Raw genomic sequence first — 17,070 nt, forward strand, 5'->3', positions numbered from 1 at the left:
TGGGCTCTTAAAAAAAAACAACAATGATAAAAATAGAATTGCAGTCCATGGAAAAACGTGGGAGAGCCAGTGGAAGATCCCAAATTCTCCGCCAAATCCCAAATGTAGAGAGCTGTTTTTGACTACCCGAAGGAGTTCCAAAGGGACTTATGAACACCTTTCCCCCTTCCTCTCCCCACAACAGACAGCCTATGCGGTACGTGAGGCTGAGAGAGCTCTAAGAGAGCTACGCTACATGAACTCTTAAGAGAGCTATGACTGGGCCAAGGTCTCCCAGCTGGCTACGTGGCTTTCTTCAGATATGAAGAAGTGAGCAGCGACTCACAAAAGCTCCAAACTTCTTACAGTCCATGCTTTGTTCCCAGTTCACAATTACCCAGAACTCCCTGGTAAATGGTACCATCCAGACGGCAAGCTCCTCCCCCTCTGCCACCATAACCCTGGGTCTGCGGACACACATTCCTCCCGGCCACTGGTGAGCTACTGACACTCACCCAACCAGCCGAAATAGTTCTTGCATGCCCCCTTCACGCTCTGCCTGCCTCAAGCCGTCAAGGGCGAGATCCGCCTGTTATCTGTGTGCCTACCTGCTACACAGGATAGTTCTGTAGCTTGGAGGGGGAAAGGTCCTACCAGGCATGAGAGTTATCACCACGCCATTATCAAGGGGGCGCAGTTTGGTTGCTCTGGTTTCCTCTATGTAGGAAACAGAACAGACCAAGAAGCTTGAGTATCCGGGTCACCGGAGGAACTGGCAGTCCCTAATGGAGCTGGCTAACAAAGCTTTTACCATACCGGTTTTCCTTCGCTCACCAGCACGTGTCCATTTTGATAAAAGCCTTTAAAATGAAAACCTAAGTTCCAGATCAAAGGATGGCTATTTTTTCTTGAAATTGAAAAGTTGTTGCCTTGTAATGTGTGTTACAAGGACCAACTTTCTGCAGACATCTTCTCCTCCTCACTTGTATGTTACTGTTCATGTTTAGTTCCCCCTAGTGGTCACTTCGATATGACTTTGCTTTACTCCCAGCGCATCTCCCTGAAAATGTAAAGCGCAGGTTTTTAGGCTATATATACAGGGATGTAGAGCCTCTTGTGGCGCAGAGTGGTAAGGCAGCCGTCTGAAAGCTTTGCCCATGAGGCTGGGAGTTCAATCCCAGCAGCTGGCTCAAGGTTGACTCAGCCTTCCATCCTTCCGAGGTCGGTAAAATGAGTACCCAGCTTGCTGGGGGGTAAATGGTAATGACTGGGGAAGGCACTGGCAAACCACCCCGTATTGAGTCTGCCATGAAAACGCTGGAGGGCGTCACCCCAAGGGTCAGACATGACTCGGTGCTTGCACAGGGGAGACCTTTACCTTTTTATACAGGGATGTAATATCAAATCGACCACTACAGGCAGCAAGATACATGTGGAACTGGGGGGGGGGACCCAAAGCAACATTAACTCACAAGTGAGGAAAATGAGAATGCGGAAAAGCCCCAAAGTAGGTAGCATCATAGCTGTACCCGAAGCAGGATCATTCATGGAATTGGCTGCCTGAGGAGGGGGTGAGCTCCCCCACACTGGCAGACTTCAAGCAGTAGGTGGATGGATACTTATCATGGATGCTGGAGGCTGATCCTGCTTGGAGCAGGGTTGGGTTTGGACTAGATGGCCTGTATGGCCCCTTCCAACTCTATGGTTCTATTTCTCTAAGCATCTAGACAGATACTTATCCTGGTTGCTTTAGGTTGATCCTGCATGAGAGCAGGCAGTTGGACAAGATCGCCTCTGTAATCCCTTCCAACTCTATGATTCTATCCCCTCCCACCCAATGCCAGCATGCTGGCTAAGAAGATATATTAGCAACAACAGAAAAGCGTTCATGAGCATGCACAGAGTGCTTTCCCTTCACCCATTAATAATTCCAAGGAAGGACAGCCCAATGGCCTAAACCAGGGGTAGTCAAACTGCGGCCCTCCAGATGTCCATGGACTACAATTCCCAGGAGCCCCTGCCAGCATTCGCTGGCAGGGGGCTCCTGGGAATTGTAGTCCATGGACATCTGGAGGGCCGCAGTTTGACTACCCCTGGCCTAAACTATGTGAAGGCTGATCTTTCCCATTCAGAGACTGAACATCAGCTGAGAACTAAGCACACCAGTCACAATCAAGCAGGAATCCCCCTGTGCACATCCTGCTGGAACTAACAAGAGCTGATTAAGAGCATCACAATGCAGCCTTCTTTCATCTCAGTGGGGTTTTCACAGCGGAATGAGATTCTTTCCCATGTTCCACAACGGACACCCTGTCAAGAGAGCTGCAGGGTATTTGTTACAAGCATCTAGAGCAGTGGTTCCTAGCCTTCCTAATGCCGTGACCCTTTAATACCGTTCCTCGTGTTGTGGTGACCCCCAACCATAACATTATGCAAGGGTTCTTTCACAGAAATTAAACCGAAACTGACCAATGGCGTGAAGATCCATTGTTCATGATTGTATATAAATTGGTTTTTTTCTGGGGTTTCTCAGTTCAGTTCTGCCCCTTGTCCCACCAGGCCGAACTCGCTCTTTTCCCTTGCTCCAGACAGACGACTGCTCTATCTCGATCTACCCCGCAAGGTTGTTGTGTGGATGGCACACACACACCCCGGCCAAGCAGCTTGCCCTGCCGCAACCCCTGTGAAAGGGTCATTCGACCCCCAAAGGGGTCCCGACCCCCAGGTTGAGAACCACTGATCTAGAGCTCTTTTCTCTCAAATCAGGGCATTAGTCCATCCACCTCTCTTGAGGGACAGGATCTCTCAGGCCGAGAAAGCTCTTTCTTTAACAGCTGCTACAGGAGATCCTGTAACTAGGGATGTCAGGGACTAAACCCAAGATTTTCCATGTGTGAACAAACGCTCCACCACTGAGTCACAGCCATTTATCCGTGCATGCAGGCAAAATATAATAATAACAATAAAAATCTAAGGAGACAGTTTAAGCCTGGAACGCGTTATGGTAGAGAGCAGAATGTTTACGTTTTTATTTACAAACTGAACTGAATTTGGAGTCAGACCTGGGCAGCTATCGCCACTATGGATGTTAAAAATGGAACCAGCTTTACTGGCAAAGGTTAGAATCTCTCCCATGTATAGACAGCTTCATCCAGAACAGACACCTTTCAAAGGATTCTTCATTACCATTTAATGAATAATAAAACTATCGCATTTGATTCTTCTTCCTTTTCCACCATCTGGGGCAAGAAGCAAAACCTACCACTGGGGCTTAATTCTTCTCTTTCTTATTGTAGAATTCTTATTGTAGAACGTTTATTGCTGCAGATGTTTGGCTGAGCTAGCCAAGAAGAGCCGGGGTTTTGTACCCCGCTTTTTACTACTCAAAGGGCTCTCTAAGCGGTTTACAAACACCTTCCCCTTCCTCTCCCCACAATAGACACCCTGTGAGGTGGGTAGGGCTGAGAGAGCCCCGATATTACAGAAGAAGAAGGAGTTGGTTCTTTTATGCTGCTTTTTACTACCCAAAGGACTCTCAAGGTGGTTTACAAATGCCTTTCCCTTCCTCTCCCCAAAACTGACACCCTGTGAGGTGGGGCTCAAGGTCATCCAGCAGGTTTCATGTGGAAGAACAGTGAGTTCTCCAGATTAGAGTCCACTGCTCTTAACCACTACACCAAGCTGGCTCAAATTATCACTCTTGTGGAACGCTACAGGTTAACTAATTAATTGTGGCCTTAGCCTTCATGAGCATGAGCCAATCAGATGCATGAATATACGTTTCATAGGAATGTTCTTCTAACCCTAGCCCTTTAAGAGCCCCATTTATGACCATTCCCCCCAGACTGGCCCAACATACCCATGTCCAGTATATAATGACCAATTTATTTTTATATACTTATTTTCCCCCAATGGCAGCCCAGAGCAGCTTGTGCTGGTATTTTCTCCTCCTTTTTATCCTCACAACAACCCTGTGAGGTAGGTTAGGGTTAGCGAGGTTCCATACCAGAGTCGGGATTAGAACCTGGATCTCCCAGGTTCCAGTCCAACCAGTACATCCCAGTAGGTACCAATATGTGCCAATTGGTTCCATTTCATGAAAACTTATGCTGCAACAAATCAGTTAGCTTTTAAAGTACGCCAAGACTCTTTTGTTGCTTTAATCCAGGGGTGGCCAGACTGCAGCCCTCCAGATGCCCATGGACTACAATTCCCATGAGCCCCTGCTAGCGTGCTGGCAGAGACTCATGGGAATTGTAGTCCATGGGCATCTGGAGAGCCACGTTTTGGCCGCCCCTGCTTTAATCAGCATTCAGAACTACAAGACAGAGAGGGAAAACACATGGAAATACCTTTTGGTGAATCAGCTCCTGTCTAGGGAGGCACAGCTAAAAGAACTTGCAAACCAATGGTTTCGTGGCTGATTGGCACTCTGATCTAAAGAGGCCACTGCCTGCAAGGAGCCCTGTTCAAGGGGGTGATCCCCGTCCCCAAACGGAGCAGCATGGAAGACAGAACGGCTGTCACACCGACACAAGATTCTAGCTTTAAACTCCTGCAGCGAGCCGTAATTTTAGAACAGGGTCTTTCAAAGTGCACCTCCCATTTCCTCATTGCTGCTGCCCAACAGGTGGCAAACAGCAGGTCAAGACACATCCCAGATCGGTGACAGGAAATGCTGCTGATTGCAGCTGAGTTAGGGCAAAGGCTTTCAAGGGACCAGGTGAGTGGTGGTGGGATGCTACTGCCTATCCCTGCAGGGTGTCCCTGGGCTTCTCCAATCCGAGTCCTAACTGGGGCTGACCCTGCTTAGCTTCCCAGTTCTGATGAGACTGCGCTAGCTTGACCCACTCAGTTCAGGCTACATTCTAGGTTACATTTTTATGATACAAGAGAGTTCCCCCAAGTAGTTCCCGTGGTGACAAAACCTGTAAAAAGGTAACACGTGAAAGGGGAAATATACAGGTATGTTACTGCATGATTTTAAAAGAGTCCTATGTCTTTTACCCAGGCCGATGAGAGCAGTCTGATGCCATAAAAATGTAACCAAGGAAATGCCGGGCCAACAGAGCTACTCTCCTTGTTTGTGGGCCAATCACTCTGAGAGCTGGGGAAAGAGAGCTGGGTTTTTTTTTTTTTTGTATTTCACTTTTACTACCCAAAGGAGTCTCAAATCGCCTTACAATCGCTTTCCCTTTCCTCTCCCCACAACAGACACCCTGTGAGGGAGGTGAGGCTGAGAGAGCTCTGAGAGAACTGTGACTGGCCCAAGGTCATCCAGCTAGCTGCAGGTGGAGGAGGAGCGGGGAATCAAACCCGGCTCTCCAGATAACAGGCCGTTCCTCTTAATCACGACACCGAGCAAGCTAGCAGAGGGTTCTGTGCATGTGGATGGGATGGTAGAACAACATGGCAGAAGTTAAGAGGGGCAAAGAAAGGTCCAGAGCAGTGGTCCCCAACCTTTATTAGGCTGGGGACCGGCAGGGCATCGGGCCGTGCCCGCGGGGACCGCGCCCGCGCGGGCCAAGCCCACGCTTCGGGCCGCGCCCGCGCATCGGGCCGCGCCCGCGAGCCACACCCGTGGATCGGGCCGCACCCGCGGGCCGAGCCTGTGGATCGGGCCACGCGGGCGTGGCCTGCACGGGCGCAGCCCGGCCCCGATTCCCTCTCCCCGCCCTCCCGCAGTAAGTAGCTTCCCGGGCCGCAAGCTTGCGGCCTGGGAAGTTTTTTACTGCGGGGGAGGGGGGGGCGGGGAGAGGGAGCTGCGGCCCGGCGCCATGGCCTTTGCGGCCCGGCACCGGGCTGCGGCCCGCAGGTTGGGGACCACTGGTCCAGAGGACCATAATTATGGGAGAAGCAGTGCTTGGCAGTCCAACTCCCGGCTTAAGAAACACCGTCATACCCTCTGCGTATTCCATTTTCTCAGACAAGCTCTGCAACAATACTTTGTATGTTTCCTAAAAGGTCACTAATAGAAAGGGGAATCCATGCTGTCCCTTGAAAGCTCCACTGTTCTTTCATTAAAAGATTCACATAGGGCCAAAACAGAGCCTGACGCATGTGAGGTGCTCGCATTACCGGTGATGGCAGGCAGGTGGCGCCCATCAGGCACAAGAAGGACTCTGGTTTTATTCTCTCTCTATCATGCTCACCAACAAGGCACGGAGCGCCCCTATGTGGGACAGGCTCACGGGATCACAGCCAGGAGAGCCGAACGCTTCTAATGAGTGCCAGGAGATCAATACACCCAACGCGATTCCTGTTTTGACAGCTTTGGCTCGGAGAAGAGAATCGACTTGGCACGGCATGAAATACATTCACAACATTAACCGGAGTTGTTGCTAGTGACAACACCGGCTCTGTGCTTGGCACTAGGACACCCTTGGGTTGAAAGGGACTGACTGGCACACAGGCAGCTGCTGCTTGGTTGCCAGTTACGGGTGAAGGATCAGGTTGCAGGATTCTGCGCTTGCGTTCCCTATAGCAGGGGTAGTCAACCTGTGGTCCTCCAGATGTCCATGGACTACAATTCCCATGAGCCCCTGCCAGCAGGGAGGAAGAGAAATCCAGCAAATGCTGGCAGGGGCTCATGGGAATTGTAGTCCATGGACATCTGGAGGACCACAGGTTGACTACCCCTGCCCTACAGCACTTTGCCTGTGTGCAATCCACGTCTCCACATTTACGGTTAAAACCAACTTGGGGGGTGTGTGTTTCCAGCTTGCGTTTTGGAAAACAGGGACACGATTCCACAGAATGACACCGATCCCCCTAATAACGGTTAACTTCCAAGACAGCTCTGAATCCGCACAGCTGTCCTATTGCATTTTAGTGTTTCTGTTTGTTTTTAACACAGTCTTTTAAAGCGTCTGCAGAGGGAGGGGGAAGAGAGGGCGGATTTAAGAGGCCACTACAGGTTTCCGGCTCAAGGAATCAGTAACTACTGCCAGGCGGTATACAGTTCTCTCATGGGTCTCTGCTCTCCATCGATTCTCCTACTGTCAAAATACTTTACAAAATAGTCTTTAGACACCTTCTGTATAAAAAAATAGGACATAACTCCCTCCCCGCCCATCCCCTTTGTCCCTTAGGGGAGAAAAATATTTTATTTGAACAGTCTGGTTTCATAAAAAAAAAAATAGGGGGGAGGTGAGGAAAGCTCAGTTTCCAGTCTGAAAATGGGAAGAAGCGAATACAGACATGCAACAGGAACAGAAGCACACTGGAACAGAAGCCCACAGAGCTCGACTGGAGACGACCGCTTACTTTTTCTTGTCCTTCTCTTTCTTGGTTTGTTGAGAGCCAGCCTGTTGGCCCTGAGACTGTAATAGCTGGGCGGCTGCCTTCTTCTTCTGGAAGTTACCCAGCTCCTCCTCAAGTTCCTTCTTTTTGTCTTCTACCTTCTTCTTCTCTTCTTGGTGGGTCCGCTTTAGGTGGTCGAACTTCTCATGAAGCTGCCCAGGGGGGAGCGGGAAACAGTTGGGAGAGCAAAAAGACAAATACGGCTTGTTAATTATAGAAAATTCTCCTGGGAAACTGGAAGGAAACTGAAATATTTTTCCTCCCTCAAGACCCAAACCAAGGATCTCCTCACCTGAGGCTGGGGCCTAGCAGAGTGAAAGACATGGAGACTTCACAACAACAGGCCTAACAGGACAAGTAGGGGGTTATGGGCGTGCAATGGCAGTCATAACTGACAAGCAATATGAAGTCTCTTGATTGGCCGAGGCTGACATAAATATCAGGAGATCAGCTGTCTATTCTGTCCTGGTCTACACTGCAATGTTTTCCGCCTGCAGAACAGCGGACGTTCGCTCAAGGCCTTGGTCTAACTTCTGTCTCTCCTCATGACTCCATCTTCTAGGTCAGGGGTAGTCTACCTGTGGTCCTCCAGATGTCCATGGACTACTCATGGGAATTATAGTCCATGGACATCTGGAGGACCACAGGTTGACTACCCCTGTTCTAGGTTCATTGACCAAGGGCTTGGGGATTCAAACAGTTCAGGTGTAACCACTGACTAGCCTTGGAGTCACCCAGCTGCCTTTTCCCAAAAGGGAACACTAAACATTTGAGCTCACCACTGACTACCACTGGCCAAACCCTCCAACTGTGGCCACTCCACCAAGACCCTACTTACATCCTTTTCGGCTTCTTTCAACTCGGCTTCTTTCTCCTTCACCCGCATGACAAACATTTGCCTCATTTCTTCCTCTTTCTTCTGAAGCTCCCCGAGGAATTCGTTTCTCTTGGCTTCGTAGGTTTCTTGGAGGCTTGTCACAAAACAGGAACATCAAGGCGGGAGGGCGGACAGGGAGGAAGAGAGATCCGGGTCTCAAGTTAATATCGAATGTAAGCAATAGCATCACCAGGCTCTCAAGCCCCACAGCCCCCATTCTGTCGCCTGCCCTCCTACCAGGGAGGTGATACTCATGTGGTTTTTCAACAGGATGGATGCCCCTCATTTTATTATTATTTAATTAGATTTTTATACCGCCCTTTCCACATGGCCCAGGGCGGTTTACATGGAACGTTTTAGGAAACATAGAACATCGCATTGACATAACGTAACAGCAACAGTCCTAACAATAAAATATGTTTAACGGCTTACAATAATTAATTCATTAAACGTTTCAATAGAACAGCCCCTACGAAGGACAGAGTCCTTCTTTGAGAACGGAAGTTCAGGACACATTTCGCCTCAGGGTTTCCTCTCCCTTTCTCCTCTTTTCCTTAGGAAAAAAAAATCACTCTATCACCCATTTTCCTGTTTCTCCAAAGGGACAAAAACACCTTTCCCCTCACAAACCTCAACAGACAGCAAAGATTATAGGGTTATAATAGGTTTAATTCAAGCTGTGCTGGGAGTGGCGGCATATAAATGTAATTAATAAATTAATTAATAAATAGGTTTTGTAATGGAGGCACTGAGAGAAACTCTCCTCAGTCTAAGTTTTACAAAAAAAAAGAGGAATAGGAGTTGTTTTTTAATATATATATATATACCCTGCTTTTCACTGTTGGAAGGAGTCTCAAAGCAATTTACAATCGCCATCCCTTCCTCTCCCCACAACAGACACCCTGTGAGGGAGGTGGGGCGAGAGAGACCTGACAGGAATGCTCTATGAGAACAGCACTATCAGGACTGTGACTCGCCCAAGGTCTCCCAGCTGGCTGCATGTGGGGGAGCGGGGAATCAAACCTGGCTCACCAGATTAGAAGTCTGCGCTCCTAACCACTACACCAAGGGGGCTCTCAGGGAGTTTCCTGGGCAAAAAGACACATTGCAGTATCATGGCTCTTTTCCTTTGTAATGTCCTGCAGCCCTGAGGAGGGTGAAGAAAACCACACCATATGGTACCTGGAGCTTTCAAACTGAAAACAAAACCCCATCTGTGCAAGGAATTCTTTGCAGAATTCTTTGCAAGGGTAAAGATCCTGCTAATAACTAATAGGGCTCTATGCATTCCTTGCATCCGTGGGGTAGCCATGCAGGCAAGGAATTTGACCTCTGGTACACAGACCATCGCCTGGCCTGCCTCAGCTCTGCTCTTCTTGCTTCCGTGACCTCTGAGCAGATAAAGCTGAAAACACAACACCTAGTATTTAGTGAGATTGCACAGAAGTCAAGGGAGGCTCCAGCTTAGGTCTTGAGGGAGGAATGAAACTTCAGTGCTTAGATCTTCTCCATGTCCCTTTTTAATTATGGTTTATTTCTAACAATGAACCTCTTTCAAGGAGACTTGCATTTTTAGAGAATTAAAAAAGACTGAGCCGAGAGCCTCGGAATCCAGAATTCCGTGCCAGATTATTTATTTACTTCATTTTATAGCCTTTCTCCCCAGTGGGGACTCACGCTGGCTTATATTACCCTCTTCCATTTTAGCCACACAACAATCTTATGAGGCAGGTCAGGCTGAGAGCAAGCGACTGGCCTAAGGAAACCCAGCATGCTTCCGTAACATGGCACAGTGGAGATTCAAAGCTAGGTCGCTCAGATCCATTCTGACATTCTAACCACCACTGGCTCACGTAACAGTTTGGTATTGTGCTTGACATTCAGGCACTCCTAGACTCATAGAATCACAGTTGGAAGGGTCCATATAGGCCATCTAGTCCAACCCCCTGCTCAACGCAGGATCAGCCCTAAGCATCCTAAAGCATCCAAGAAAGCTGTGTATCCAACCCTTGCTTGAAGACTGCCAGTGAGGGGGAGTTCACCACCTCCTTAGGCAGCCTATTCCAACTGCTGACTCACACAGGACTGAGTGAATGTTACCTTCTACATTTTGTTTGGCTTTCCTAAAGAGGATTAGGCTGGAGTCTGATTCTTACTAACACACCTCCCCAAGACGGTGAAATCTTGGGAACAGAAAAATACTACCTAACATTTCATGTGAGCTTGGTGTAGTGGTTAGGAATGCGGACTTCTAATCTGGCAAGCCTGGTTTGATTCCACGCTCCCCCACATGCAGCCAGCTGGGTGACCTTGGGCTCACCACGGCACTGATAAAGCTGTTCTGACCGAGCAGAAATATCAGGACTCTCTCAGCCTCACCCACCTCACTGGGTGTCTGTTGTGGGGAGAGGAAAGGAAAGGCGACTGTAAGCCGCTTTGAGACTCATTCGGGGAGAGAAAAGCGGCATATAAGAACCAACTCTTCTTCTTCTACACCACCATAATCCTGCACAATCATCCTGTAAAGTAGACCACTGTTTATTAGCCAAGTACTACGGCTCAAATGCAGAGCTCATGGGATTTTTTAAAGGCTTGTTCTAATAGGTAGCTGTGTTGGGCAGAAGCAACAGAACAAAGACATCTGGAAGAGTACAAATGCACACGAAAGCTTATCCCCAGAATTAAACTTGGTCAGTTTTAAAGGTGGCTACTAGTCTCAAAACTTGGTTCAAACAAAACATGGCAACTATCTGAATCTCACAAGCAACCACAGAACAAAGTCTGGCAGAGGCTCATGGTAATTGCAGTCCATCTTTTTGTCGTCACAGTTCGGCCACCCCTGGATGACACTATGCTAGCTCCAACATCCCTATGTCAGAATCCCCTTCTGTGCAGTTTCCCAGCCTGCTGGCCTTGCAGCTCCCCTGCCGCCTTCTTACCTGAAAGGTTTGCTGTCTGGGTCCGTGTCCTTGAACCCCATCTCTTCTAGCTTGCAACGGCGGTAAAGCTCGTAGTGCCGGCTGTGAGTCTGCTCTCTCAGGTCCTCCATGTTGACTCTGATCAACATTTCGCGCAGCTTCACAAAGTCACAGTGGTTTTCGTTTTCGACTACAAGAAGCGGGCGGGGGAACAGGACACGGAGAAGGTGAGCAAAGGCATGGCCGTTTAAATCAAGAATGCTCCCAAACTTGAGCTCTTCCATATGCCTGTTTTGTCTCCCTGGCACCACTGTGAGGCTGGCTAGGATAATCCTTCGCAACCTCCCTCTCACAGAAAGCTACAAGGGCCATGATTTTTAAATTCCTCTGCATGTGACATGATGGAGGCAAAGCTCAGAGCATTTACTGGGGCGGGGGAGTTATTCCCCATCGACGTACCCTGCACAACGCCCCACGGGTACTGCCTGGCCTTGGCCATCTTATTGCCGATCTTCACTTCTTCGGTGCTGCCGACAACAGCGAAGGGGAGATGGACCTGCAACGCAAAAAGACAAGGAATGATCACGGCTATCCCTCTGTTGCTGCTTTGCCAAGCACATTTAAAGGATACTATTTAATGTCAACTGTGAACATAAGAAAATCAGAAGAGTCCTGCTGGATCAGAGCGGTGGTCAATTTTGTTCAGCCTTCTGTCCCACACAGTGGCCAACCAGTTCCTCTGGAGGGCCAACAACAGGGCAGAGAGGCCGAGACCTTCCTAAGAACATCAGAAGAGCCCTGCTGGGTCAGACCAGGGGTCCATCCAGTCCAGCGTCCTGTCTCACTCAGGGGCCAGCCAGTTCCTCTGGAGGGACAGCAACAGGGCAGGGAGGCCGAGGCCTTCCTAAGGACATCAGGAGAGCCCTGCTGGGTCAGACCAGGGGTCCATCCAGTCCAGCGTCCTGTCTCACTCAGGGGCCAGCCAGTTCCTCTGGAGGGACAGCAACAGGGCAGGGAGGCCGAGGCCTTCCTAAGAACATCAGAAGAGCCCTGCTGGGTCAGACCAGGGGTCCATCCAGTCCAGCGTCCTGTCTCACTCAGGGGCCAGCCAGTTCCTCTGGAGGGACAGCAACAGGGCAGAGAGGCCGAGGCCTTCCTAAGGACATCAGGAGAGCCCTGCTGGGTCAGACCAGGGGTCCATCCAGTCCAGCGTCCTGTCTCACTCAGGGGCCAGCCAGTTCCTCTGGAGGGACAGCAACAGGGCAGAGAGGCCGAGGCCTTCCTAAGGACATCAGGAGAGCCCTGCTGGGTCAGACCAGGGGTCCATCCAGTCCAGCGTCCTGTCTCACTCAGGGGCCAGCCAGTTCCTCTGGAGGGCCAACAACAGGGCAGAGAGGCCGAGGCCTTCCTAAGAACATCAGAAGAGCCCTGCTGGGTCAGACCAGGGGTCCATCCAGTCCAGCGTCCTGTCTCACTCAGGGGCCAGCCAGTTCCTCTGGAGGGCGAACAACAGGGCAGAGAGGCCGAGGCCTTCCTAAGAACATCAGAAGAGTCCTGCTGGGTCAGACCAGGGGTCCATCCAGTCCAGCATCCTGTCTCCCATGGTGGCCAGCCAGTTCCTCTGGAGGGCCAACAACAGGGCACAGAGTTTGAGGCATACCTCTGATGTCTCTTGGCTCTGGGATTAATAGGATTAGTACTTCTGAATGTGGAGGTTCCCCACAGTCACCATGGCTAGTAGCTATTGACAGACTTATCCTCTGGGAATAGATCTAATTTCCTTCCAAGGCTGTTAATTCCTGTGGCCATCACTACATCCTCCGACAGCTGGTTCCACATCTTGACCACTCTCTGTATAAAGTAGTATTTCCTTTTGTCCATCCTGAATCTAATAAAATCTGTGCTAGACTTTTATTGAGGTATTATTCTAGTGCCTCTGGATTACAGCCAATGTCTTTAAAGGATGCAATTGCTGGAAAAAAGGATCAGAGCTGCCTCCTTCCCCGTTACAACTTTTAAGATCTGTGTCATAACATAACGCAGCCTTTCTCAAATATTTTACCATTGAGAACCCCCTGAAACACTCTTCAGCCTTCAAGAAACCCCAGAAGTGGCACGATCGTGCAGAATATGGTTGGGAAGCAGAGCTGTGGACACGCCCACCCAGGGCCTCTCCCCTTCCCACCCCCTCCAGGCCCATCATTGGCCATTTTAGGAGGGGGCAAGTAGACTATATATACTATCACCTGATAAATGTTTAACAAATTTTAAAATCTATATAAAAAAATAATTCACTTCCACCCATTTGGGAAACCCTTCCAGGGCTGTCAAGAAACCACAAAACGTCATGAATTCCTGGTTGAGAAAGCCTGATGAAATGTTTTATGGGCCACCAAGTTACTTTGGCAGCTCTTCTCCACCTTCCCCTCACTGCCCCCTTCTGCTATGCACCCTTCTCATGCGGCCTCGCCACAGGTCTCCTCCCCTTCCTTGCAGGCCTTGTGTGGCCAGTTCTTCAGCTGCCCTTGTGCGTAACTTTCTCATCCTAAATATCCTACAGTTTCACAAAACCCTGGTTGAGAAAGCCTGGAATAATGCATGCATGAAATAACCTGCATTTTGTAGTTCAGTTCAGAGGAGGTAGAAGGAGCTTCAAGTACTAAGAACCATCTACAACGACTCTTCAATATTATGAGATTTCAGCAGAGGTTGCATGCATGCTTTCAAGCAGGGGTAGTCAACCTGTGGTCCTCCAGATGTTCGTGGAGTACAATTCCCATGAGCCCCTGCCAGCCAGTGCTCATGGGAATTGTAGTCCATGAACATCTGGAGGGCCACAGGTTGACTACCCCTGCTTTCAAGGATACCTTAGCCAAACGGACTAGAAAGCTGGAGAGATTGTTTATTTAAGAAAGGAAAGAAAAGGTGTTCAGGAAACTGACTTTTGAGTCCAATATCGCAGTGTTTTGTATTCCTTGGCTCCGACATCAAGCACAAAGAAGACTGAAACCAAGAAATTGGAAAGAGACCGAGACAGGGAAGGGCGGCCATGAAACAGCTAAGGGTAAAGATGTGTCACGAGTAACCGTCATTCATACCATATTCCTCATCACTATGGATGGGTGTGTCCATGAAGAAAGCTGACAGGAAGAAAAAAAGAGCTTTATTTTTGTATCCCACTTTTTTACTACCCAAAGGAGTCTCAAAGTGGCCTACAATCTCCTTCCCTTTCTCTCCTCACAACACCCTGTGAGGTAGGCGGGGCCAAGGGAGCTCTGGCAGAACTGAAACTGGCCCAAGGTCACCCAGCAGGCTTCGTGTGTCTCAAAGCGGCCTACAATTGCCTTCCCTTCCTCTCGCCACAAAGGTGAGGCTGAGCGAGCTCTGAGAGAACAGTGACTGCCCCAAGGTCACCCAGCTGGCTGCATGTAGAGGAGGAGCAGGGAATCAATCCCAGTTCTCCAGATTAAAGGCTGCCGCTCTTAACAACCTACACCACGCTGGCTCCCAGAGTGGATATATAGTGTGGGAGGAGAGTTTTGCGGATACCGTGGACTGCCAGAAAGACAAGCAAGAGGGTTCTAGATTAAAATAAACTCTGAATTCTCTCAGGAAGCAAAAGCTCCTGAGGCTATCATCCTTTGGCTACATCGTGAGAAAACCAGAGTCACAGGAAAGGACAACAATGCTAGGAAAAGCTGAAGGCAGCAGGAAAAGAGGAAGACCAAACCTGGGATGGATTGACTCAATCAAGGAAGCCATATCCATCCATCCATCCATCCATCCATCCATCCATCCATCCATCCTTTCCTTTCCTTTCCTTTCCTTTCCTTTCCTTTCCTTTCCTTTCCTTTCCTTTCCTTTCCTTTCCTTTCCTTTCCTTTCCTTTCCTTTCCTGTCCTGTCCTGTCCTGTCCTGTCCTGTCCTGTCCTGTCCTGTCCTTTAATTTATATACCGCTGCCCTCAAAGACTTGTGATGGTTTACAATAAAATAATAAAAACACACAACCCTTAAAATCCCCAACACATTCAAAGATGGCTATTCATTGGAGTCAACTCCCCACCTCCTCCCCCCCCCCGCCCTCTGTCCAGCTAGCAGTCTGGAGCTTTTTCCTTAGAAGTGAGGCTCCTGATCTCAATGGCTCTAGCGCAGGGGTAGTCAACCTGTGGTCCTCCAGATGTCCATGGACTACAATTCCCATGAGCCCCTGCCAGCAATTGCTGGCAGGGGCTCATGGGAATTGTAGTCCATGGACATCTGGAGGACCACAGGTTGACTACCCCTGCTCTAGCGGATCCCTTGACGATAGTTCCGGGACCTCACCCTGGCCTCAACCATACGCCTGGCGGAAGAGCTCCGTCTTGCAGGCCCTGCGGAAAGCTGACAACTCCTGCAGGGCCCTGAGCTCTTCCGGGAGTTCATTCCACCAGGCTGGGGCCAGGGCCGAAAAAGCCCTGGCCCTTCTTGAGGCCAGGCAAACCACCAGCAAGGCCTGGGCAGCATCTTCAAGCAAAAGAGCAATGAACGGTTTGACAGAACCATCAATTGCCCTGGGCAAAGGGCAGCAATGGAACAGTCTTGCTCAGTTCGGGCTTCAAGTGCCTGTGTCCCCACCCCCCCACCCCTTGAATCCTAATTCCACACGGACGCCTTGCTGTGGGAGCAGCCTGTGATACTTCCTAGCAATGAGGGCACGGTGGAGGGAAGGAAGTCCAGCTGCCTCCGACTCCCACCCGGTTTTATTAGCTTTCACTGGAGGAGGAAGGAAAAGGAGGCTTAATAAAAGAGCCTGGCTGCATACCAAAGCCCATGAATGGGGGGGCAAGCCAACGCAACCTGGGCGGGAGCATTCTTAAGCTTCCGGGTTTCAGAAATGACAGCGGTATCTACTTGAACAGCAGATCGTGGTGCTGATAACATTAGTGCACACGCTGAACAGTGACGGTGCGTGTGGGAGGAATACCTGTCAGGGCCAAGAGAAACAAGATGAAGAGCAGAGATCTCCGTTCAACTGTGAAAGGCAAAATGTAAGGGCACGTGGCCCATATTCCTATCTGGGGAAAGTGGCTTAACCCTTCAAGGTCTGTTTCATTTAGGGACCCCTTCCTATTCTATGTTTATTAAAAGGTTTTCGGTCACGGGAGGCATTAAAAAGCACAGAACGGCAAAAACAGAGGGCTTCGTTTCTTCTTGCATTTCCTTAAGCTCCCAACCAAAACCTCAAAGCCTCACTGGAACTTTGGAATCCACACTAAAGAGCAACCGAAAGCCCCAAGCCTGCCTGGCCAGCCGTACAAGCTGCATTTGGCCTTCCACCCTGTCCAGGATATTGTGTGTTCAAAAGCCAGAGACCAGGCCAAGAGGAAGCCAGGCCTGCCTGCTGCTCTCCCGGGAGTCGTCCAGGTGGTGTTTTCGTTAGGCTGTGTGCAATTCCGAAAGGGCTGGTTTGCATTTGGGAACAGGCCAGAGGCTGTGCCCAGCCAGGGGAAGCCAAGAGCTTGGAGGATGGGTGGAGAAAAGAGAAGCTCTGGCTGCAGCGGGGACATTTTTGTGGCTGAAGAAGCAACGATGCTCTCTTCGTTAGCTCTTTTTTATTGTCAGGAATGCCCCTTGATCTACTCATGTTCCATCCAGCGGTTGTCACGGAACAAACATCTCTTTAGCAATAGCTGATCCAGGCTACGTTCTCTGTACGTCCCTGAACCCTTTTGTCGTTTCCAGTGTCTGAATATGCATATCGGATGGGAGATCCTTCTGGGTAGCAGGGTGTGTGAACGAGATCTTGGGGTGTTTGTGGACTGTAAGCTAAATACGAGCAGACAGTGTGATGTGGCTGTAAAGAAGGTGAATGCAATCTTGTGCATCGTATCAAAATTGCAAGAGGTCCTAGTTCCTTTGTATGCTGCATTGGTCTGACTGCACCTGACGTTCTGGAGGCCTCACTCCAAAAAGGATGTGGACTAAATTGAGAGGGTGCAGAGAAGAGAGATGGG

General features: G+C 49.7%; 1 protein-coding gene across 4 annotated transcripts in view; it reads right to left on the reverse strand.

The window, feature by feature from the left end:
• Positions 1-17,070, reverse strand: part of SEPTIN11 (septin 11) — an 88,092-nt gene that overhangs the window by 13,457 nt on the left and 57,565 nt on the right. For all 4 annotated transcript variants that reach the window (XM_077301109.1, XM_077301111.1, XM_077301108.1 and 1 more), the window contains exons 6-9: positions 11,536-11,632; positions 11,098-11,266; positions 8,120-8,252; positions 7,246-7,433 (exon numbers count right to left, since the gene is read on the reverse strand). In XM_077301109.1, coding sequence (XP_077157224.1) covers positions 7,246-7,433; positions 8,120-8,252; positions 11,098-11,266; positions 11,536-11,632 — 587 coding nt within the window. The remainder of the gene's footprint in view (positions 1-7,245; positions 7,434-8,119; positions 8,253-11,097; positions 11,267-11,535; positions 11,633-17,070) is intronic.

The sequence above is a fragment of the Paroedura picta genome, chromosome 10 (genome assembly GCF_049243985.1).
Source record: "Paroedura picta isolate Pp20150507F chromosome 10, Ppicta_v3.0, whole genome shotgun sequence".
NCBI lineage: Eukaryota > Metazoa > Chordata > Lepidosauria > Squamata > Gekkonidae > Paroedura > Paroedura picta.